This window comes from Mobula birostris, chromosome 2 (genome assembly GCF_030028105.1).
Source record: "Mobula birostris isolate sMobBir1 chromosome 2, sMobBir1.hap1, whole genome shotgun sequence".
Classification (NCBI taxonomy): Eukaryota; Metazoa; Chordata; class Chondrichthyes; order Myliobatiformes; family Myliobatidae; genus Mobula; species Mobula birostris.
Window position 1 is genome coordinate 161,518,188 of NC_092371.1, and position 24,273 is coordinate 161,542,460.

At 39.1% G+C, this 24,273-nt stretch overlaps 1 protein-coding gene across 8 annotated transcripts in view; it reads right to left on the bottom strand.

The window, feature by feature from the left end:
- The window catches only part of phf3 (PHD finger protein 3), a 170,589-nt gene that overhangs the window by 67,804 nt on the left and 78,512 nt on the right, over window positions 1–24,273 (bottom strand). For all 8 annotated transcript variants that reach the window (XM_072250561.1, XM_072250559.1, XM_072250551.1 and 5 more), the window contains 5 exons: window positions 15,315–15,462; window positions 13,562–13,718; window positions 5,940–6,056; window positions 4,001–4,129; window positions 190–334 (listed from right to left, as the gene is read on the bottom strand). In XM_072250561.1, coding sequence (XP_072106662.1) covers window positions 190–334; window positions 4,001–4,129; window positions 5,940–6,056; window positions 13,562–13,718; window positions 15,315–15,462 — 696 coding nt within the window. The remainder of the gene's footprint in view (window positions 1–189; window positions 335–4,000; window positions 4,130–5,939; window positions 6,057–13,561; window positions 13,719–15,314; window positions 15,463–24,273) is intronic.

The following is a 24,273-nucleotide window of genomic DNA, read 5'->3' on the forward strand; positions in this document are numbered from 1 at the left end:
TTCACTACTATGTGAGAACATGGATAGAAGTAGGCCATGAGGTTAAAGAGAGTGAGCTTCAATAAAGAAAGACTGCTGCATATCAGGTTTATGGACCTTTCCCTGTCAATGACAAGCTAATTTTACTTAGCAGTACATCCAGTCATGCAAAATAACAAAATAAAAGAATATTTCCCTAATTTCTATTACCTGTACAAATTTTGCAGTTTAAATCAAAAAGATGGTTTTTGTGCTGACAGGTAGTATCTTCTGTGGCATCTGTTGGAGTTTCTTCTTCAACCTCTTCTAGTTTTTCTACAATGGGCTTTGGGTCCAGAACTTTTGGTTCAGCCGCCTAAGTGTTCATATGGCAAAAAAGTTCAATTAGTTGACAAGATGCATCTTATTTTAGCCTTTTGGAGCTCTACAGCAGGGCTTCAATACGAATGTCTTAGTTTACTTGAGTGCCCTGTTCAGATAAAATAAGAACCAAAGGTGTACATTTTTTAAATAGCTGAGTGATGCGCAACTGCCAAGTTTATCTCAGTTACAATATACTCTCGCAATCAAACATTCTGTTTGCCTGTAACAATAAACAACATTTAGTTTTGATGTTTGCTTATCACACTTTGTTTATATAAAACACACAATAAAGTTCCTATCCACTTTCCAATAAGTAAAATTAAAGCACAATTTATAATACCGAAAATTAAGAGTAAATGAGGATGCAGTATAAAAAAAAAAGGCGTTACCAATCAGCTTTCCTCCTTTTATCAAAACTGAAAATGTGTGCTTTCTTAGCAACACAAATAAAATGCTGGAGAAACTCAGCAGGCTCAGCTGCATCTATGGAGAAAAGTAAACAGTTGACGTTTTAGGCCGGGACCCTTCATCATCGGGAGTCCTGATGAAGGGTCTCGGCACAAATCATCACTGTTTACTCTTTTCCATAGATGCCCCCTGGTCTGCTGAGCTCCTCTAGCATTTCGTGTGTGTTGCTTGGATTTCCAGCATCTGCAGATTTTCTTGCTTGCATGATTTCTTTTTGATTTTAGTTGAAATATATTAATTCATAATATATTAAAATAAACTTGACTGAACTGTAATCCAGCTCCATCCCTATAGTGTTCCCTCCCGTGTGTATTTAGCCAAATTGTACTTTGGAATGGATTTTAACCAAGAATCTATCTTACTAAGATTGTGCATTTATGATAATTTGGGTGTGCAGCATTTCTACACACTTTAGCTTTGTGTGAAAGGTGCACACACTAGTAACATGTCTTCAGCAGTTCCTTGGGATCAGCAATGACTTTCTAGTCTTCTGGGTTCTGTGGTCACTGATGAGACCCCACATGGTACAGATTCTTCCACATGTAACACGCTGTAAGGTTTCATTGCTAATGTAATGGCTTCTCTGAAATGTTCCACTGCTGAGGTAATGGTTTCTCTGTAGCAGCAATTTTTGGGTTATGACTAAAGATAACGGGGCATGCTAGTCAACGAGCAGGATGTTCTTCTTTCTTGTGTGTCTGGGAGCCGGGAATTCGCGGTTCTTTTGCCGGGGAGAGATGAGAAGAGAAGATGTAAATAGAGAGAGTTAACCCCATCCTATTACAGCAATTTTTGGTTTGCCAATGACGGAACACAGATCTTTATCCTCTTCAGCCTGTCGGATGTTCGCATTTGTTACTTTAATGGCCAGAAGATTCATTTTATTGAATTGGAAGGAGACCAACCCTCCTACTACATTTCAATGGTTTTCCCAAACTATATCATGTTTAAATTTAGAAAAAATTAGGAGTGACATTTTTGATGCTTCGGTTAAATTTGAAGAGACTTGGAAGAAATTTATTCAACATTTACATATGATGTAACTTGACCTTTTCCGAATCCTTCTTATTAACTTAAAATATATGAATAGAGGATCGGAGTTGACGACATTATTGCATGCAATTGATTTAAGATATTGGTCCAGCCTTGTTTTCTTCCATTTGCTTTCTTTTTGGGTTTAGTATTTAGTTTTTTTTTTGGTTTTTTTTGGAGGGGGGGGTTCTTTGCATTATTTTTTTCTTTTTATTTCTTTTTTCTTTATGATTAACTACATTAAGAGCTTGGAAGTCTATTACACCTGTATTATTTGAAGTCTTTTTTGTATATGTTTATCAACAATAAGATAATTCCAATCTCTTTGTATCAATATTCTAATTCTGTTTATAATTTTGGAAAATTAATTTTAAAAATTTAAAAAGGCAAGGAAAGGAGGTAGACCTCAGACGGAGTGCACTTGCAGAGAGGGTCCGAAGGTCAGCGACAATCGGAGTAGGTTGATGGTGGACAAACAGCCTTATCAGTGAGCTCCAACACTTGCACACTAGACTGTTTCATAAGAATGGGCCTTTTTTCTTATTTTCTTTTCTTAAATAACCATATAGTCAAATTAAGAATTATAAAGCTCAATCGTTTAATCGCATTATTTATTGTGTACTGTTTGGTATTTAGTGGTACTGATTTGTAATAGGGACGCATCGCGCAGCATCCATCCAAACGAGATTTCTTAAGTTTGGCCGGGCCAGGGGCTATCATCCCCTATATTAAGCAGCTTGCCGAAGTAAGAGTTACAATTGCCCAGCCAGAGAGGTTTAATCGGACCTTGCTAGACATGCTGGGGACCCTGGAGATCAGCAAGAAGAGCAAGTGGAGTCAACATATTGAGCATCTGGTTCATAGTTACAAATGTACACGGAATGAAGCTACTGGGTACTCATCAGATTACTTGATATTTGGGCACGAGGCGAGGTTGCCCATTGACCTATGTTTTGGGACTGACGAGGGTGACTTACCCCCAAAGGCTCATCTGAAGTATGTGTCTGATATGAGAAGAGAGCTGAAAAGGGCTTATGAATTAGATGGGGTCGCGGCTGCCAAGCAGAATTAAGGAAATAAGAGGAGGTACGATCAAAAGGTGAGGTTCTCCCAACTCCCGCCGGGAGACAGAGTCCTCCTAGGGAATTTGGGGCTACCTGGAAAGCACAAGTTGGCTGACCGCTGGGCAGCTACACCCTATGTGGTGGAGAGTCAGATGCCAAACCTACCAGTTCTCTGGGTGAATAAGCCTGTCAAGATTCTCCATCGGAACCACCCGCTGCCCCGTGACAAAAGGTACAGGTAAACCCAGAGTCCGACTTGGAGCCTACACCTAGAAAGAGGACCGCAAAAACGCGGGGCGGCTGCAGGCGAGGTTAGGCTGGCCCCCGCCCGACAGGGATATTGATTCGGCGGATGAGGACCTGGATGTGTGGTACATGCTGCCTTTCACTAACTCCCCATTGATTGAGGAAGAGACTCCCGACCCTTCTCCCGCTGAGTTAGGTGAAGTGGGGGGTGGGGGCTATCTGTGGGCAGCCTGGGTTGCAGCGGGACTCTGCGGGGAGGAAGCGGGGCTTGGCCATGGGACAGAGGGGTCCGAGTTGCAGGTGGCCACGAGTATAGGTTGGGGGAGGCCTCGCCAGGTAGACCAGAAGAATCCCCAGTAGTGTCTGAACCTGAACAGTTAGGTGAGGGGGCACGGAGCCAGTGCAGATGTGGCATTTCTTCAAGCAAGATTTTGGCATATCACTGAACCTTTTCCTCTGGCTGCCTGGTAATCTCTCCCTAAAACAGTGCTTAGAAGAGTATCTGTTTAAAGAAACTAGTGTCAACTGAACACAGCTCTCCGAGGGTAACTAGGGCCTCTAATGCAGGCCTGGAAGTGGCCACTGATGTTGATTGGTACTCCAGAGGGAAACATTAAACTGCATACATGACATTCACCAACAGAGCTGCAGTAGAGATTTATAAAATCCATGTTTTGGTTAATTTTAACTTCATGTAGTGTTGTACACTATAGAATGAATCAGTGGCAGAAAGCTCATCAGTATGACTTCACACAAATTAAAAATATTATCAAATGGAAAGATTGACATATCTAATTCAGGAAAAATTTCTTCAAATACTATTATATCTGATTTTGTTTATCATTTACCTCTGTAACCACCCCTTCAGGTTCTTTCATTGGTGCCTCGCTCTCAATTTCAATTTCCCCCTTGTGCGTTATTTTTGTAATTGGTCGCCTTTCAACCTCTCTTTGTTCCTTCTCTATCATTTCAATCATCTGTAGATAAAATAAACATGTTTCACATACATTGAAGCAAAAATCTTCATGAAAACATGATCTGATAATCCATACTCCAAAATTATTTTCAATGGGTTATCATCGTGAAAATTCTAACAATTCTCATTAGAATGTACCTGGAGTACTGGACAGAAAAAAAATGCTAGCACAATCAGTATGTTTTGATAGAGCTCCGGTTCCTTGATTGAAACATTAACAATAACCAGTAAAAATGTGTTATTTTAGATATTATGATCAGTAAACTAGGTTACTAGGTCAATGGTTCTCAGACTTCATCTGCTCGTGGTCTACTTGTGACTTTCATTTACCTCTGTGGCTCCATGCTCCACAGTCTCCAAAGTTCTTTTGGTAAACTGTACAAAATATTCTAACATACAGACAACTTTTAAGTTTTAACAGATTATAGGTATTATTCTATATTAAATATAATCTCACAAGTATATGTGAAAAATAAAAATATTTCAAAGCTCTGAATAGGATACTTTATTTATAATATATATCCAACCAGCAATGAAAAAGCACTTAATATTTTTACTTAGGGTATTTAGTGAGATCCTTGCCACTGATGAAAACTAGCAAGTTTTTGAATATCTAGTTGCAACTTGGTTAAAGATAATCGACAAGCACCTTTTCTCACAACATCAAGACATTTACAAGCTTTTGATAGCAGGTGAAGAGCTTAACGAAAACCGCATTCAACTAGGCAAGAGGTGGGAATTCCAATTAAAATCAACTTTGCCTTTTCCTTGAGCTTGGAAACTTATTTTGAATATCATTAGTTATCCTGAAATTTTGCTTGTTGCATTTGAATTCTGCTGGAGATGTTCCATCGCTTTGCAACTCAACTTCATTCACATTCAATCCAAATTAAACCACCACCCAATCTGGAACCTGCATCTCCAGCAGGTCTTTTCAGGGTGTGTATGGTGATTTGTGCATGGTCCAGTAGGAGCAGAGATAATGATCGACATGTTGCACCCCTCCCCCACACACAGGCTAAACTGTTTTGTTCCATCATCTTAACATATTTTCCCACCCATTTCATTCAGGGTTGTTGTAGTTAAATTACACACAGTCAGTTCTTTATTTATGTATCTTAGTAATCTTTCATTAAAAACTGGCCCATTCAGAAACACCTGTGGCTCCCAGTTCCTTGTTTATAACTTGTAGGCCCTACGAAATCAGAAATGACCTACATTGAGAACCACTGCTCTAACCTGTCACACACTTTTTCACACTTATTGAAGCACTTAAAAACATTCTGCATAATCTACTAATAAAATAAAGCTAACCACTAAAGTATCCAGTTCTGTGCTCCAACCAAATTAAATAGGTATTATATTATTAATCATTCTAGGGATTCAGAGAACTGCAGATCTAAGTATGTTATTTAGAACTGTAAATCCAGATTTAACTACACTCTGAGAACTTCTATCAATACGTTATTGCTCACTTGAAGAAAAATGAGAAAAGAAATGTACAATTAAAATTATTTCAGAGATCCATTACTATCATATGATTGAACATGAAGAGCAGTTATGATCTGCCAGATTTGCTTTTGCTAACTAGATGCACTACTTTTGGCAAATGAACATTATGATCATCAACTATATAAATGTATAAATTGTATAAACTGTATAAATGTACATTCATCTCAGCAACAGAAAGAAAATTATTTCTGGAAAAGGAATAACAAGTTAACATCTCCACTGAAACAGCAGATAGATCATTTGAAGGCGATTAAGGATATAAAAGGATAAAAATAAGTAATATTCAAAACAGGTCTCACATGTCTATTCTCTCGCTGTCTCCATGCAGCCAATTCCTTGGACGCCAGTTCCTCTGGACTCATACGAATTAAATGATCAGGTAAGATGTCACCTTTCAACACTCGTTTGAACAACACCTGAAATGTTTCAGCATAAATTTTGATTTATGTTTAATAAAGCTTGGCTTATTTTTCTGTGCAACAAATAATTGTTCAGCAAATCATAAGTAACTGTGATGAAGTTGAATTTTTAGTTATTTTTGATATTATTTTAAAGCTTCAAGACAGGCAGATGAAGTAATGATAAACATTTCCCAGTGAATCATGCGTTTAATTGGAGGAGGAAGGAAGCACAGAGCTGGGCCCCAGTGGTACCACAGCATGCGAATCTGGTCCCAGTAAGTGGGAAGGGAGAGTGGGAACTAGGCCCCACTGAGTGGGAAGGGAGTACAGGAACTAGGCCTTTGGTGATTATGGAAGGAGCATGGCAACATTTGCCCTGGTGAATAGGAAGAAGACATGGGAATCAAAGCCTGCTGAGTCGGAAGGAAGCAGAGGAACCAGGGTCCTGGAGAATGAAGAGGGAGCAGAGTAACTTGGGGCCTTGATGAGAGGGAAGGAACTGTGGCAACCATTAACTGATAGAGTGATGCTGAACCATTGGAATTTCCACATCACCAGATAAGGTTATCACTTTTAATCAATTTCCCTCGGGATCATTTAATACTATTTGATTAATAAACTATAAATAATAGAAATACTTCAATCTTCAGGGTGTCTTCATTAAAGTTTTTTCCAGTTCATTTTTCAGAAGGACAGTGTCACTGACAAGACTCAAATTTTTTGTGTATTCTTGATTACCCTTGAGAAGTTGATGACAAATAACCTTCTTGAACCAATGTAGTGTTTCTGGTTAAAGTATTCTCACAGAACTGTTGGATATGGGGGTTAAGACCCACTAATAATTAATAAAACAAATTAATTTGTCAAATCAAAGCAACAGAACCAGTACCACAATCTGACTTAAAGTATTTAAGTATTGATTAGGCACAATGAATAAAAAAAAACAAATACCTTGCAAAGGTATAAAAACCTCTAATTTTAATATTCTTTGCTATTTACCAACAATTAACTGGTACTGCAAGACAGTTACTTATGTTAATAAACAAAAGGCCGAAATAAAGATTGAATGTTGAAAATATTCAAACAACTGTAAACAAATGTTTAAGTTCACATTTCAGATCAAGGACCTTTAGTCAAAATTGGAAATTGTGGTCTTAGGAAGCAAGGCAAGGTGGATGGGGAAAGGAGAGAAAGGGAAAAAGAAGTTCAAAGTTCAAAGTAAATTTATTATCTATGTCACCATATCCTATCCTGAGATTCATTTTCTTGAAGGCATTCACAGTAGATCAAAGAAACACAATAGAATCAATGAAAAACTACACGTTTACTAACAAACTAACGTGCAAAAAAATGTGCAAATACAAAAAGTAAAAGTAAATAAATAACTGTGAATATAAGTGGTAGAGTCCTTGAAAATTAGTCTATAGGTTGTGCAATCTGTTCAGACTTCAGGTGAGGGAATCAGAATCAGAACATTGTCCAGTATCAAAAGCCTAGATGAGGTAAATATATAAAATAATTAACTGGAATTACTAAGTACTGGAAATTGATATATATGCTGCAAATGTTCATTTTCTGAAATTAGTAAATACAGTGTTGAGTCTGCAAAGCTTTAACATTCCTAATCAGGAAATTCAGTACTTTCCTGACAGATTACATTGAGCTTCATTTAACATGGGTGAGGACAAGAAACAAAAGGGGATTAAATGCAAAGTGTTGGAAATGGAAGTAAAGTCAAGGTTCCTCTTAATTCAGCAGGGAAATCCTGTTGAGGATCAAGTAAAAAAAAACAGCATATAAAATGGCATCATCAAAACAACATGACAGTGAAGAGGAATCTAGTTAGCATGACACTATTACAGCTTGGGGCATTCCAGGAGTTCAGAGTTCAATTCCAGCACCATCAGTGAGGAGATGCATGTTTTTTCTGTGCCCATGAGGGTTTCCTCCCACTGTCCAAAGTAGTACAGGTTAGTATATTATTTGGTCATTGTAAATTGTACTGTGATTTGTCTAATGTTAAATGTGGGTCACTGGGCGGTGCTGCTCAATGGACCAGAGGGCCTGTCTGTGCTGCATCTCTAAAAATAAATAAATAAGTTTGTCACTTGCATCATATTGCGTCAGACCAAACTGTCTGAGAGAAGTTGTCAGGCTTCCAGTGCCAACATACCCGAAGAAAGGAATTGTATCCTTACATAAAGCAGCACGTATGAAGGCTTAGCCATGGTAGCAAGAATTTTAGAATTGGAGCACATTTATTTCATCACTGGGGATAAAATGAACTAAATGCCAGATTTTCAATTCTCCTGAAAGCAGAGTCAGAATATTTTTGAGTACAGTTACGTTAGCACTTCCATCTCACAAAAGTATATATTTATGCCAACAATAGATAACATCTCAGAAAACTGGTTTTAATCCAAATTTCAAACCTATTGATCTCACAGTGTGAAAACTTTTCATCTCAGAAAGCTATCCCACACCTCTTTTAATTTAGTATAAAACCACATCTTGCAAGTAGACCAACATGGGGGAATAGACAAGCTTGGATTCAATTAAGTAAAATATTCCTTTATTTCTCACAAGTGAACACTTTAGGAATCAAATTCACATCTAGTATGAGTATGTTAAAAGCCACTCCAAGTACATTAAACTTGGTGTTTGAAAACTCTGTTGCATACTTTCAGAAAACAGTTACTAGTCATTCCAACTGGATATTAAATAAAGAAATCTCCAACAATGACATAAAATAGATTTAACATCTGAATAGAGATTGGGAAGAAAAAAAAAGAGTAAAGAAGCAGAGAAAGTCTTTGATTAAGTCAGTGCCTTTCAGAAAATCACACGTAACAAAGTGTGTATAGCCCATTGAGTACTTCTGAAGAGCAGCCACTATAGTAATACAAGACACAGCAGCTAACACACAGCACATGTAGCAAGCTTGAACAACGTAAATGTGATAATAACGAAATTATTATTGATTGTGGTTGAGTGGATCAGTGACCAGAACACAATAAATAACCATTCGTAACACTTCAGCATAATATTGCAAAGGGACCTTTGAAAGGAGATAGGGCCTCTGGTTATCTTGAGTTCACAAAGTTGAAATTAAGGAGGTGACAGTTAAGAACTACAGGGAGGTGGTCACCCCTAATTTGCAGGAGGCAGGCACCTGAGTGACTATCACTGTCAAAAGAAAATGGACAACCATTACAGAGTTCTCCTGTGGCCATCCCTCTCAACTTTGGATACTGTAGGGAGGTGGGGGGAGGGCGGACCTACCAGGGGAAGCCTCAGAGATCAAGACGCAGTGGCTCAGAAATGAAGGGGAGAGAAAATGACTGCAGTAGTAAAAGGGAATTCCATTGTTAGAGGAGTAGACATGAGATTCTGCAGATGTGCTAGAGACATCAATGTATGTTGCATCCCAGGTGCCAGGGTCAGGGATGTCTCTGGTTAGGGACGTCTCGGTCATGAGCACAGCATTCTAAAGAGGGAGGCAGAGCAGCCAGAAGTCTTGGTATGTGCATTGGCACAAATGACATAAGTTGGAAAAAGGAGGTCCTGAAGAGAGAATTCAGGGAGCTAGGAAGAAAGCTGAAAAGCAGGGTGTCCAGGGTAGTAACATCTAGTTTGCAGCCTGTGCCACGTGCCACTGAAGATAAGAATAGGATGATTTTGAATGTGGTTGAGAAACTGGTGCAGGGGCAGAGTTTCAGATTTCTGAATCATTTGGATCTCCTCTGGGGAAAGTATGGCCTGTACAAAAGGGACGGGTTACACCTGAACCTGAGGGGGCCGAATATCCTTGCAGGCAGTTTGCTAGAACTATTGGGGAGGGTTAGGATTGGGAAGCTTTTAAAAAAAACTAAAAAAGCCATAAGGAGCAAAGTGATGAAATATGAAGGTAAGCTGGCCAATAATATCAAAGAGGATACCAAATGTTTTTTCAGAAATATAAAGAATAAAAGAGAGGAGACAGTAGATATTGTACTTCTAGGAGGTAACGCTGGAGTGGTAGGAATGAGGGACAAGGAAATGTCAAACAATCTAAATATTTTGCATTAGCCTGCACTATGGAAGACACTAGCAGTATGTTGGGTTTTCAAGAGTGTCGGGACAGAGTGAGTGTAGTTGCTATTACTGGGCAGAAAGTGTTTGGGAAACTGAAAGGTCACCTGGACTAGATGGATTATACCCAAGGAGCTAAAAAAATTGTGGAGGTATTAGTAATGATCTTTCAAGAATCATTAGATTCTGGCATGGTTCCAGGACTGGAAAACTGCAAATATCACTCCACTCTTCAAGACAGGAGGGAGGGAGGGAGGCAGAAGAAAGGAAAAAAATACAGATGTTGGAGGGTATTGTTAAGGATGAGGTGTTGGGATACTTGGAGGCGCATGATAAAATAGGTCAAAGTCATTTTGGTTTCCATAAGTGGGACCCAGACAGATTTGTTGGAATTCTTTGAGGAAATAACAAGCAGTACAGACAAGGAAGAATTGGAGGACATGTGTATTTGGATTTTCCGAAGGCCTTTGCCGCACACGTGGCTACTTAGCAAGATAAGAACCAATGGTATTACAGGAAAGATACCAGCATGCGTAGAGCATCAGCTGATGACAGGAAGCAAAGAGTGGGAAGAAAGGGAGCCTTTCTGATTGGCTGCTGATGACTAGTGGTGCTCCGCACAGGTCGGTATTGGGACCGCTTCTTTTTACGTTGTACGCCAGTGATTTGGATGACAGAATTGATGGCTTTGTGGCCAAGTTTGTGGACAATATGAAGATAGGTGGAGAGGTAGGTAGTGGGATCTGGGCAGATTAGGAGAATGGACAAAGCAGTGGCAGATTGAATATAGTGTGGGGCAATGTATGGTCATGCACTTTGATAGGAGTAACAGCATAGACTATTTTCTAAATGAGGAGAAAATTCAAAAATCTCAGGTGCCAAGGATTCCCTAACAGTTAACCTGCAGGTTGAGTCTGTGGTGAGGAAGGCAAATGCAGTGATAGCATTCATTTTGAGAGGACTAGAATACAAAAGCGAGAATGTAATGCTGAGGCTTTATAAAGCACTGGTGAGACATCACGTGCAGTATTGTGAGAAGTTGTGGGCCCCTCATCTAAGAAACAGTGTGCTGACTTTGGAGGGGGTTCAAAGAAAGTTCACAAAAATGATTCTGGGATTGAAAGGCATACCATATGAGCATTTGATGGCTCTTGGAATATACTCTATTTAGAAGAATGGGGGGGGGGGGGAAATCTCATTGAAGTCTATTGAAAGTTGAAAGGCCTAGATAGAATGGATGTGGAGAGAATGTTTCCTATAGTGGACCAGAGGACACATCAGAATAGAGTGCATCCATTTCAAATGGAGGTAAGGAGGAATTTCTTCAGCCAGAGGGTGGTGAATCTGTGGAATTCATTGCCACAGGCGACTGTAGAGGCCAAATCATTGAGTGTATTTAAGGTGGAGGTTGACAGATTCTCGATAAGTCAGGGCATGAAAGCTTATGGAAAAGTTGGCAGGAGATTGGGGCTGAGGGGGAAATGGATCAGCCAGGATCAAATGGTGGAGTAAATTCAATGGCCGAATGGCCTAATTGTGCTCCAGTGTATTATGGACTTATGTGAATGAAATGACCTGTCTGTAGAGCCAGCAGAGTATATTCAGAGCCTTGGTGCTGGGAATGTTGGTCAATGGTATTGGTTTGCTTATCTTGCCAGTAGATACGGAGGACTTTGCAGAAAATAGGTAGTACCTCTCTAATTTTTTGACATGTCTGCTCTATACATTCAGTGGCCATTTTATTAGGTACAGGAGTAGAATCCAGTGTGGTCTTCTGCTGCTGTAGCCTATTCACTTCAGGTTTGACGTGTTGAGCATTCAGAGATGCTCTTCTTCAGATTCAGAGATGTTGTAATGCATTTTATTTAAGTTAGTCACCTTCCTGTCATCTTGAATATGTCTGGCCATTCCCTTCTGATTCTCTCATTAACAAGGCATTTTAGCACACAGAACCATCACTCACAGGATGTCTTATGTTTCTCAAACCACTCTCTGACAGCTCTAGAGACCGCTATGCTTGAAAATCCCAAGAGATCAGCAGTTTCTGCAACAGTCAAGCCACTCCATATGGCACCAACAATAATTCCATGAGTCACTTTGATTACATTTGTTCTCCGTTCCAATGTTTGGTCTGAACAATAACTGAACCTCTTGCCCATAGCTGCACATGATTGTCTTGATTAGATACACCTGTATAAGGTGTACAGCTGTATCTAATAAAGTTGCCACTGAGTGCATATTCCAATTCTCAGAAACATCCAAAAGATAAGGACCAGTCTTGCAAGCTTCTCCAAGAAATCTGATTGATGATCTACACCAGACACATTTAGAATCAGATTTATTATCACTGACGCACCAGGAAATGTGTTGTTCTGCAACAGCAATGCAGTGCAATATATAATTAAATGACTATAAGATACAATAAGAATATAGAAAAATATAAGTAAGTAGTACAAAAAGAGCAAATAATGAGATAATGTCCATGGACTTATGTATTGTTCAGAATTTTGATGAAGGAGGGAAAGAAGCTGTTGGTAATATGTTGAGTATTTGTCTTCAGACTCCTGTACCTCTTCCCTGATGGTAGTAACGAGTATTGGGAATATCTCAGATGATTAGGGTCCTCTAATTGCCTAATGCTAAGCTGGCCTACTGAGGACAATGGTGAACCTCATCATCAACATCTTCCTTCACTGACAGCTGCCACCCAAGGTACAGGAAATGCCTGCATTTTCTTGAGTCTTGTTTTGTACCTTTATCATAGGAGGTCACCGTGGTTTAGGAGGAACAGATTAGCAGAGGACTTTTGCTTTGCAGAAGCGCAAGACCAATGCTCCCATATGCTCAGAAAAAGTAATGAACAATGGCTTAGAGATCTACCTCCAAACACGAGAATAATGAAAACGTGCAGCACAGGAATAGGCCCTTTGGTGCACAATGTCTTGCCAGCTTCTCCATGAAATTTGATTGATGATCTACACCAGACACATTTAGAATCAGATTTGAATCAGATTTATTATCACCGACACCCCTTCTGCCTGCACATTATTCAAGTCCCTCTATCTCCTGCATATTCAGGCTTAAACACCACTAATGTAGCTGCTTCCCCTACCATTGCAGGCAGAGTGTTCCAGATACCCAGAACATTCTGTGAGTATTCACAAGTGTCTTCTATGCACTGCAGCTCAATTGCTACAGCTCACAGTGGGCTGCCTGTTGGGTGCGTGGGGCAAGGTGGGGGGATTATGCGAGAGAAAGCCGGAGTAAAGCACTACAGCGATGACTCAGCTTTGCTTGACAACAAAGTTGGTTCATGACAACTCTCATCTAGCCAATCCCGAGAGCAGCTTTGACAATTAAGTTCTATTGCATTATAATCTTTGAAAAAGATGTTCATAACGCATTTTCAAAATACAATAATTATTTTGTCAACATCACTATTTACATACTTGATTCTTGGGATCTTTGAGATTAAACATCAAGCTCCTGTACTTGCTTTTGTATTTAGTATCTGTGTCCCCATAAAAAGAAAACAGCTTTCTCTCAATCCTGGCTGCAACCTTGGTTGCGCGTTCCTCTGGAACTTTCAAATCCGACTCCGAAAGCCTGAACAAAAGTGAAATTTGTTTTGTTTAATTCAAAAGTAGTTATTATTATCAGTTGCAGTATATAGCTCATGAGTAAGAGACACAAAATAAAATTAAACAACATAGAAGAGCTTCCTCCACCATATGCAACTTTCCCCCACCTTATGCAACATTGTCCCCAAGAAATTCTGCTGAAAGCTACTATTAAATCAGCTTCAACTAGACTTACTTGTCAGTGTATTTCATATTAGAACAATACCATCGATCAGTTTACATAGACTGTGGTTCTCTTGCATTAGATATTAAATCTACACCTGCTGCTGAAAACCATTACTCTATTTATTTTGAACTGTGTCTACAAATAGCCCCTTAAGCTTTGCAACCCTAAGGAAAATACATTTAGTATTACTCAAGCCAAGTTCCATTAAACCCTTACTAAAGCTTTACAGCATTATGAGATGTGATGGGCAGAAATGGATACAATATCCAAAAGCTAATCAGCATAACTTCCTTGTAACTAATGTTATTGAAAACCCAAGAACCCCATAAAACAATTAACAATCTGTCCTGTCACCTACCAATGGGTGAACTAAAATACTGCAGTTACTCAGCATCTATGGAGAGAGAAACATAATATTTCAGGTCAACAGATTAGCCTTATTTGTCATGTACATCGAAGCATATAGTGAAATGCATTGTCCGCATCAACAACCAACACAGTCCGAGGATATGCTGAGGGCAGCCCGCAGGTGTCACTATGCTTCCAGCGGCAACATAAAATGCCCACAACTTACTAACCCTTATGTCTTTCAAATGTGGGAGGAAACAGGAGCACCCAGAGGAAACCCATACAATCATGGGATGTACATACAAACTGCTTACAGATAGCAACAGGAATTAAACATGATCTTATAGTCACTGACGCTGTAAAGCATTATGCTAACCACTAGGCTACCTAGCTGCACCTTCTTTCCAATCTGAAATGTTAATCTGGTTTTCTATCCATAGATGTTGCCTTAGCTGCTGAGTATTTGCTGCTTGTATTTCTGATTTCCTGCATCTATGTCTTTTTTAACTTTCATTCATGGTGAGTTGAAGAAGTTTTCAAGATATTAAAGGAAACTACAGGATAGATAGACTATCTTCACTTGACAGGAATTCTAAGGCTGCAACTTTTGTCTCTGAGGAATTCACATTCTGACTGAAGGCCTAGCATAAAGAACTGAAGCCAGGCTTTTCTGAAGTGAAATAGAAAAGATGGAGAACACTTCTACAAATAAGGAACAGTAGATATTTGACTACTATGGAAGGCAATGAATATGACTGGTAGACCTCAGAAAAGTAAAAACATAATGAACATATCCTTTTAAGTCACAGAGCCAATTACATGGCATTACAGGCACACGGACCAAAATAGCATAATCATATTCCAATTTTTGACTTTTGAAGTAAATTTAGCTTAACTTAAACTTAGCTCTACTATCATATAGAGTTTAAACAGCAGAGTTCTGCTTCAAGAGATGGCATCTCACCAAGTGTTTTCTCACCTTTATTGGTTGATTGGATCTACAAAGACAACTTAATCGTTTTTTTCATGTATGAACAAAGATTTTACCTTTTTCCTAATATGTCCTTCAGAGAATGGCGAACATTCTGTCTGATTTGTTCAACAGTTGGTTGAGGTGCAGAAGGGCTGGTTGGAGATGGTGTACTATTTGGTCCTTTCTCTCCTTTCTTTTTCACTAATAGCTTATCCTTTAAATCTGAAATAAAAATAGAATATTTTTAATCTGCATTTATCATAATTCGGCATTCATTTCCTAAAGCTAAAAATTCAAAGTTCAAAGTAAATCTATTATCAAAGTACACATATGTCACCATATACAACTCTGAGATTTATTTTCTTGCAGGCATTCACAGTAAATACAAGAAACACACCCAACAGGACAAACAAATGTACAAAAAAATACATCCCAAGCTGTGCAAATAGAAAAAGAAAAAAGAAATATTAATAATAATAAATATATAAGCAATAAATATCGAGAACATGAGGTGAAGAGTCATTGAATGTGAGTTCATAAGTTGTGGGAGCAATTCAGTGAAGTTGAGCAAAGTTATCCCATCTAGTTCAAGACCCTGAGAGTCCTCAGGCTCCTGTACCACCTTCATGATGGCAGCAGTGAAAACAGACCATAGCCTGGAAGGTGTGGATCCTTGATGATGGATGCTGCTTTCCTGTGACAGCACTCCATTTAAATGTGCTCAGTGGTGTGGAGGACTTTACCTGTGAAGGACTGGACCGTATCGACTACTTTTTGTAGGCTTTTCTGTACAAGGGCGTTGGTGTATCCATATTAGGCTGTCATGTAACTAGTCAGTATATATTCAATGTTAGACCACAGGAGAAGAGACCATGTGTTCATGCTTACCCCAAATATGACTGGCACTCTGAAAAATACTTGGACACTTTGCACAGGGGAGTGTACAAAACGGCAGAAGAACATCAATTCAGACAAATCCTTGTGATATACAAGCAAAACAAACAAATAACAAACACTTTGGTCCTCAAATTGTAAAATAATTATTCTGCCATATTCTAACTCCATACCATTCCTACTTTCATCAAACTGTAATACTTTTATCCCTTTGGATCTAGGCATTGGTTCTTCCTTAATTCTTAATTTGTAGGAAAAGAAATGAAATTTAGATAGCCAAGTAGTACTTAGAAAATATTTAGACACTGGTGCCAACATACATTTATAAAAATTTAATCGCCTTTGCTGCACATTCACCAAGATGTATTTTCTATTATTTTAGTAACTTCTTGTACATACTTCAAGAGTTCCTTCCATTGTGCAACAGAATATTTCCTTTAGAATAGACAACTGCACGTCATTGCACTACTTTCGTTAAGAACAGCAAGTAGCAGAAACCAAGGATTAATAGACCAGTTGGCCTAGAATCCATTTCAAAATTACAAGGAATACCAAAAGTCTATGAATAAACAGAGGCTGAACAGAAATTCTAAGGCTGCAACTTTGTATCTAAGACATTTACAAACTTAGTCAGACTTGTCATCCAAAGAACTGAAACCAGTCACTGAATATCTTAAAAAATTTCCCAAGATGAGAGAGCATAAACGTGCATTTGTAAATTGTAGCCCATTTCTGACAAATGTGATTTATTTTTTTTTAAAGTGATTAAACCAGTAGACAAGCTGGTATCAATGCTGTCACAAAAGACTACAGGTATGGAAATCTGGAGCAACATCTGTGAAAAGAAAGAACTGGCAGTGTTTTTGGTTGAAGCCCACATCAAAGTGTATGTATTTCCAGAAAGTGTCCGATAAAACCTGTCAGACTATAACTGGTAGCTGTTTACATAACTAGGAAAGTTGCTAAACAAGTCAAAATTAATGAACAGGTACAAAAAAAATCACAGTATGTAACTAAAGCTACCACAGAAGACTTGAATGGTTGCTACAACAATGGTATTTGTAAATTCAAGAAATTCTGCAGATGCTGAAAATCTAGAGTAACAAATACAAAATGCTGGAGGAACTCAGTAGGTCAGGCAGCATCTGTGGAAGGGAATAAACAGCCAACATTTTGGGCCCAAAATATCAGCAGTTAATGCCTCTTAGACGCTGCTTGACCTGATTGAGATCCTCCAGCATTTTGCATGTGTATTTATAAATGACTTTGATAATGGGATAAAAAGCTTGTAGCAACGGTAAAAAAAATATAATCCTGGAGAATTTTCCTTCAATATAGACAGGGCAAATCAACTCAGCAAGCTTCAAGCAGGAAAAAAAAACGTGGCCAGAAAGAGAGCATGTGAAATGGAATGAAGATAAAAGTTAAGATATTCACTTTGGTAGGCAGAACAGGGAAGCAGACAACAGGAATTCTGCAGATGCTGGAAATTCAAGCAACACACATCAAAGTTGCTGGTGAATGCAGCAGGCCAGGCAGCATCTGTAGGAAGAGGTGCAGTCGACGTTTCAGGTCGAGACCCTTCGTCAGGACTAACTGAAGGAACAGGGAAGCAGATTTCTTTTTTGCATTGGTGTTCAAAGAGATTTGGGTGCTTTATTCACTGAAAGCTGGTACGTAGATAAAACAAGCAACTAGAAATGGCTTGTCAGCTTTTGATGAAGGGTAGTTGGAATAAATTGGCAAAAATCTTAACAGCTGTACATTACTTTGGAAAGACCACACCCCTGTAGTTACGTATAGTTTTCAAATCTTGACCCCTGGAAGGATATACTAGCTTCAGATTCAGTGTTATGTAAGTTAACAAATGTGATCGAGGGATGAAGTTTCTAATCCAGTGCAAGAAGAATGAATGGGGCTTCAACTCTGCAGTTTAGGAGATCTCATTAAAACATATCAGGAAGAATTTCTTTACTGAAATGACTTTTGAAGTCTCTGCTCTACAGGACTGGAAATCTTCCATCATTGAGCAAAATCAATACTGACCATCAATTCTTTGAAGTCTAGAGAAATCAAGTTATATGGGGATTAAGCAAGAAAGTGGAACTGAAATAAATGACCCATAAGCTCCACCAATGGCAGAGCAGAATCAAGAGCCTACTTCTGCAGCTATTCATATTCTTAAATCCACAAAACGGCAGTGTAGTGATTAGCATGACATTATTACAGCTCGGGGCATCAGAGATCAATTACAGTGTCTTCTATAAGTCTGTACGTCTTCCCCATGGACGAGTGCATTTTCACCCACATTCCAAAGACGTACTAGTTAGTAAGTTAATTGATCATTATGAACTGCCCTGTGAGTAGGCTAGAGTTAAATAGGTGGGCTGCTGGGTGGTGGGTGGTGCAGCTCACTCTATATCTAAATAAGTAAATAACCTGACGAAGTTATAGAAATTATTCTGATTAGGGCAAAATAAAATACAAAATGAAAAAAGCTATAAATTGATAACACTCCAATGGAAGCAAATTTGAGGTTATCCACTTTGGACAGTACAAGATAGGAAAGCACTTCCTAAACAGCAAAAAGTGCTATACTATACTGCAATCGAGATTGGAAAGGAATGAAAAAGGTTAACAGAAAGCTATTCCTAATATTTTGGAGCCTGAAAACACATACATAAGGGCATGGTTAAACTACATTTGCCCTTTGCACAGCTCTGGGCACCACACACAGAAAAGACAGCAATTTAGGTTGGAGTCCCAAGATTCCAATTATGAGACTACAGAAACTAAGCTTGTATTCACTGGAATTTAGAACAGTTTTCAAAAAAAGAGCTAATGGTAACAGGAAACAAACACCACAGATTCTGATAAAGGGTCTACACTAAAAGGACTGAAGCATCTCAGCCCAAAACATTGACTTTTTATTCATTAGATGCTGTCTGACCTGCTGAGTTTCTCCAGTGTTTTGTGTGCTGCGCTGAATGTCATTAAGAATTTTATAAGCATTGGGCTATCTAAATATTATATCTAGACTTTCACACATATGGTATGGGACATAAATGGACCGAAGAGAACTTCACAAGGTATATGCCTATGTGTTGACCCTGTTAGGGGTGAATCTAGAATCACAGACCATTTAAGAGACAAATTAGGCAACAATTTCAAACTCTATATCACCCTCACTGAAAGGGCAGCTGAAGTAGTCATTTTGCTTATTTATTCCAGAAAAGGAGAGATTGTTATGAGCCAGGACATGAATGGCTGATGCGAGTAGATGCAAAGCAGAGTTGTAGTGACAATTAGTTGATTTCATACAAGCAAGCTGAAAGGGCTGACTGGCAGACTCTTGCTACAAATTTGTATGCTTATAGTGAACAAATGTTAGGTCAATTAATATTTGATTAACAATTAACTCAATTAACCATAATCTCACTAAATGGCTGACCAAGCCACAAAGCCACAGAAATTTGTACTTATTTTTCTTGACTACTTATAGCAACATTCCCTACCAGAATGCAGTACTTTTCTACTGTTTCGTTTCAGTTGAAGATCATTACAATTTCTTTTCTCCCTCTCAACTAGAGGAAAATAATTAAAAAGAGTTGTACTGAAACACTGCCTACAAAGTGGTGGAAGCAGGGAGTATAACTTCAAAAGGAAAGCAAATGGGTACATCAGTGTTTCAATTCTGCAGGACCATAGCAATGAAACAGAGAGAAGGGATGGACAGGAATGCTCAACAGAAGTTCAGAGTAGTATTGATGAGCCAGATAATCTACATCATTGTCACAACTGTTCTGAAATTTGCACTAGCTTAAAGATGTCTCTTCTCAAATGAATCAAAGAATACTGTCAAGATAGTTTTCAACTTGACTAGCAAAACCTTCTAAACTGGAAAAGGTAGGAGGCAGGAACAGTTCAAGTACAACCCAACCTTCAGATTTATCAAAAGGCAGGCATGGACAGAGGACAAAAAAGCAATTATGAAATGTTAGTTATCCCAGATTGGTGGGCCAACATCTACGGAAGTTTGAGCAGGGAAGATGAGAAACTCAAGATATCAGAAATGTTTGAGTGAAGCCCTCACCCTGAAGTAAAGAAAGCTAATTAGTGGCATGTTGGTGTGATCACTTGTTCTGTTAAAAATAATCTTCCAAATTGCTCCACACTAAAGAACAATGCCAAGTTTAAAGAATATTCTCGCATTTGATGTGTGAGGCAGGAGTGTACACAAACAGCTACAAAGTAGTCTCAGTGCAGCATGAGTTGGTGGCTCTGGGCATTTTATGATTCTTGCATTGCAGGTGCACCAGGCCTGAAACAGGAGTGAGGGGTGTGATATCATTGACAGCCTGATATATGGTATGAAGACGAGAGTAATTAGGATAGTAAATTAAAAGCCTATTGCCCAAGACAGGTCATGAATCCTGAATGATTCACTCTGATTCTTAATGCCAGCAATTGCAACTCTACTTAACAGTACTTAAGAGACGGTTAAAGCTGTCATGGGGTAAGGGAATACCCTGGAGCTAAAAGCAAAAGTGAGGTGAAGATAGGGGAAAATGCCAAAAAATTTCCTGGGGAGATGACGCACAGTCTCTGTCTATGTAAGTAGGGTCCAATGAAAAGGCAGAGCAACACAACCCTACTCGAGGTCAGCCTTCAAGCCAATCCCAGTCAACTGGATTTTGATGTGAAAAACATTAAATCAGGACCTCCATATGAATGGATAGGAGATAACTATCATCTCACTGTCATTTCTGGTAAGTAAAGAAATGAAGTTTTGTAAATGTTAGGTTTATTTAAGGTTGAAAGGAACCAAAATTTTGCACAAAACAATCAAAATATTTACATTGTTTAAACTCAAGTTTTACAGAGCTTGCAGTTTTCCCCCAGCAGACTTCTAAACATTGAAGTTAATAAAGACATAACAGATTTAATTTGTTACAATACTGATTTGTCTTTAACAAGTAACATGTATAACAAAACTTTGAATATTGAGAGATCAGTGTCTGTTGAGGGAACATCTTCCATTGGTCATCTCTGAAGATGGAGGTAGAGCTCCTCAGAAGGCTACACTTCAAAAGTTCTGCTGACTTGCAAGGATGACTCCTGTAGACGTGGCACATTCCCCACACAACTGAAAGGGATTTTTCTGGTTGTTTTGTCTCCCGTAGAAATCCGTATCTCAGTCATGGGAAAGACAAGATGCAACACACTTCAAACTTTAAAGTTTAAAAGGAACCTTAAAGTCACATTCAATTATTCAAAGTAATGATAGGAATCAAAAGCAGCACTTTTTTCTTGCCTTAGCCTCATCACGAACATTTCAGTTAACACTGCTAACTCTTATACAGGAACGGCTACTTGTTAAATTTCCACCCTTATTTGACTGATTCAGCTCCAGTCCCCTGTGGGTGGAACCACAAGCCACAAGATTTATGGGAATTGGTCATTTTCATTGTTAGAATCTACACTAGAGGTCAAAATCTTCAGGTCATCTCAGAATGGATGCTTGGGGGTTGGGGGGGGCAGAGAGAGAGAGAGAGAGAGATATAAAATCACTAGACAATTCATTGTTGATTTGTCAGTCAGTCTTGAAGAGCAACTTAAGGCAGACAGCAAAAAGTCAATTCCTCAGATATTTTCTGAATTGTTGATCAAGATAGTTCTGACTGAAAGATCTGCATATTTGGTGGCTCTCAACTCACTGGGCATAGGCAATCAGTTCCCTCCTTTAAAATGTAATGCACAACCATTAAAGCCGCTGACTAATTTCCTCCAGTAAAGCCTGTAAAATTGTGTTATGCAGCCCAAAAGAAGGTGGCTTTGTTTTTCTCACATTCAAGCTGTTTAATGCATCAGGTTACAAGGAATATCATGTGTGCCAAGATAACAATTTGCAAATTTTAAGGAATAATGTTCTTCTTTTCTCCATCCTAACCCCCAACTGGAGGAAACCCAAATTTGAGGGTTGGTAGTAGCCAATCTTCAGGATGAAGGTCCGCTGGGAAGAAGGTTTTGACTGACAAAGTTAATTTGGGTTTCAGGTTTTTATTTCACATTATTCATGAATAATATACTGATCTTTTAAGATGATTAGATTTTGTCCAGAAACATAAACAGTAATTCTGGAAAATCTCAGCTAATCAAGTAGCATCCGTGAAAAGAGAACACAGTGAATGCTTTAGATCAGGGGTCTTTCCTCAGAGCTCTGAAAGGTTACTGACCCAAAAAGTTGACTTGCTTCCTTCCACTTGATGCTGCTTAACTGGCTGAATTCTTCCAGATTCCAGCATTTGCAATTCTATTTTTTCATTTGCATTTTGAATGAACAAGTTACATGAACACTAATGTGGAGAAAGATTCAGCCAAATAAGCTTTTACACACGAGCAACTTTATTATCCATAAGAAGTTCTTAAATTCTTATTACTTTTGCATCTATAACAGGGGTCCTCAACTTTTTTTAATATTGACAATATTCTTGCGGACCAGCCAATTTGGGGGGGGGGGGGGGTGTTCAAGTAGGGTTAAACTCGCCTCAACATGTCTTTTACAGTTAGGGTTGCCAACTTTCTCACTCCCAAATAAGGGACAAAAGTAGCAGTGAAATCCTGACCTGGCCCAAAATGTCGACTGTACCTCTTCCTATAGATGCTGCTTGGCCTGCTGCGTTCACCAGCAGTTTTTCTGTGTGTTGACAGGACATTTGTGTTTACCCCAAGAAAGACTACCATAACCATGAAGCCTTGCATGGGCACCTGTGTGCACATATGTGATGTGCGCATGTGCGTAGGTGCCGATTTTTTTTCCACGAATTGGTTTTGGCTTAATCTTCTTGACTACACTATACATACATTATTTCTACTTTATATAGGCTGTGTAATTGTCATATCATTCCTGCTTTTACTATATGTTAGAATTATTTTAGGTTTTATGTGTCATTTCAGGGGTCCCCAACCTTTTTTGCACTGTGGACCTGTTTAATATTGACAATTTTCTTGCAGACCGGCCGATGGGGGGGAGGGGGGGGTGCGGGGTAGGGGGTAGGGTTGTCAACAAACAAGAGTAGCAGTCAAATACGTTGAGCTTACCCTGAGAAAGACTACAATGACCATGAAGCCTCGCACGGGTACCAGTGCTCATGCGTAACCTGCGCACGCATGTCCCTGGCGATTTTTTTTTCCTGCAATTCGTTTTTGGCGATTCTGTTCCGGGGGGGGGGGGGGGGGTGTTAATCACAACCAGAATATAGGTGATAAGTGGCTAATACACTCAATTTCGTTTCTAAAAGGATTTATCTAACAAATTTAATATTAAACACACAGCGCATATTTTCCTCGCATGAACATAGCAATAAATCAATTATCAGGGGAGGACAGGGGAGCTTGAAGTAAGTGTTGAACAAACTTCCAGCAGAAGTGGTAGAGGCAGGTTCGATATTATCATCGATATTATCATTTAAAGAAAAATTGGATAGCTATATGGACAAGAAAGGAATGGAGAGTTATGGGCTGTGTGCAGGTCAGTGGGACTAGGTGAGAGTAGCGTTCAGCACGGACTAGAAGGGCCGAGATGGCCTGTTTCCGTGCTGTAATTGTTATATGGTTATATAAGTCAATAGCATCATAACATTTTAAGTAACGTTTGGATATTAAACACACAGCACATATTTTCCCCGTATGAACATATAAAATCATTGCAACACACCAATATTGCTGAATCAGTGGGAGCCCTGGGCTTGTTTTCCTGCAGCAAGATGGTCCCATCGAGGGGACATCGATACTCGAAGGGAGTTCCTTATGTCCAGTCTATTCCGCAATTTAGTTTTCGTTGCATTCATTGCAGAAAACTCCGCTTCACAGAAAAATGTTGGCAATGAAAGCAACGTTTTCAGTGCTTTCGTGGCTATCTCAGGATATTTAGCCTTGACTTTGATCCAGAATGCCGGCGGAGATGTTATGTCAAACATACTTTTCAGCCCGCCGTCATTTGCAAGCCCGAGGAGTTGATCTCCTTCCTGCGCTGACATGGATAATGCGCAGGTAATGACCTCGCATGAGTAATGGCTCAACAGTGGGCGTGACAGGGAATGAGGAAAGGTGCAGCTGACTCACATCACCAAATCATAT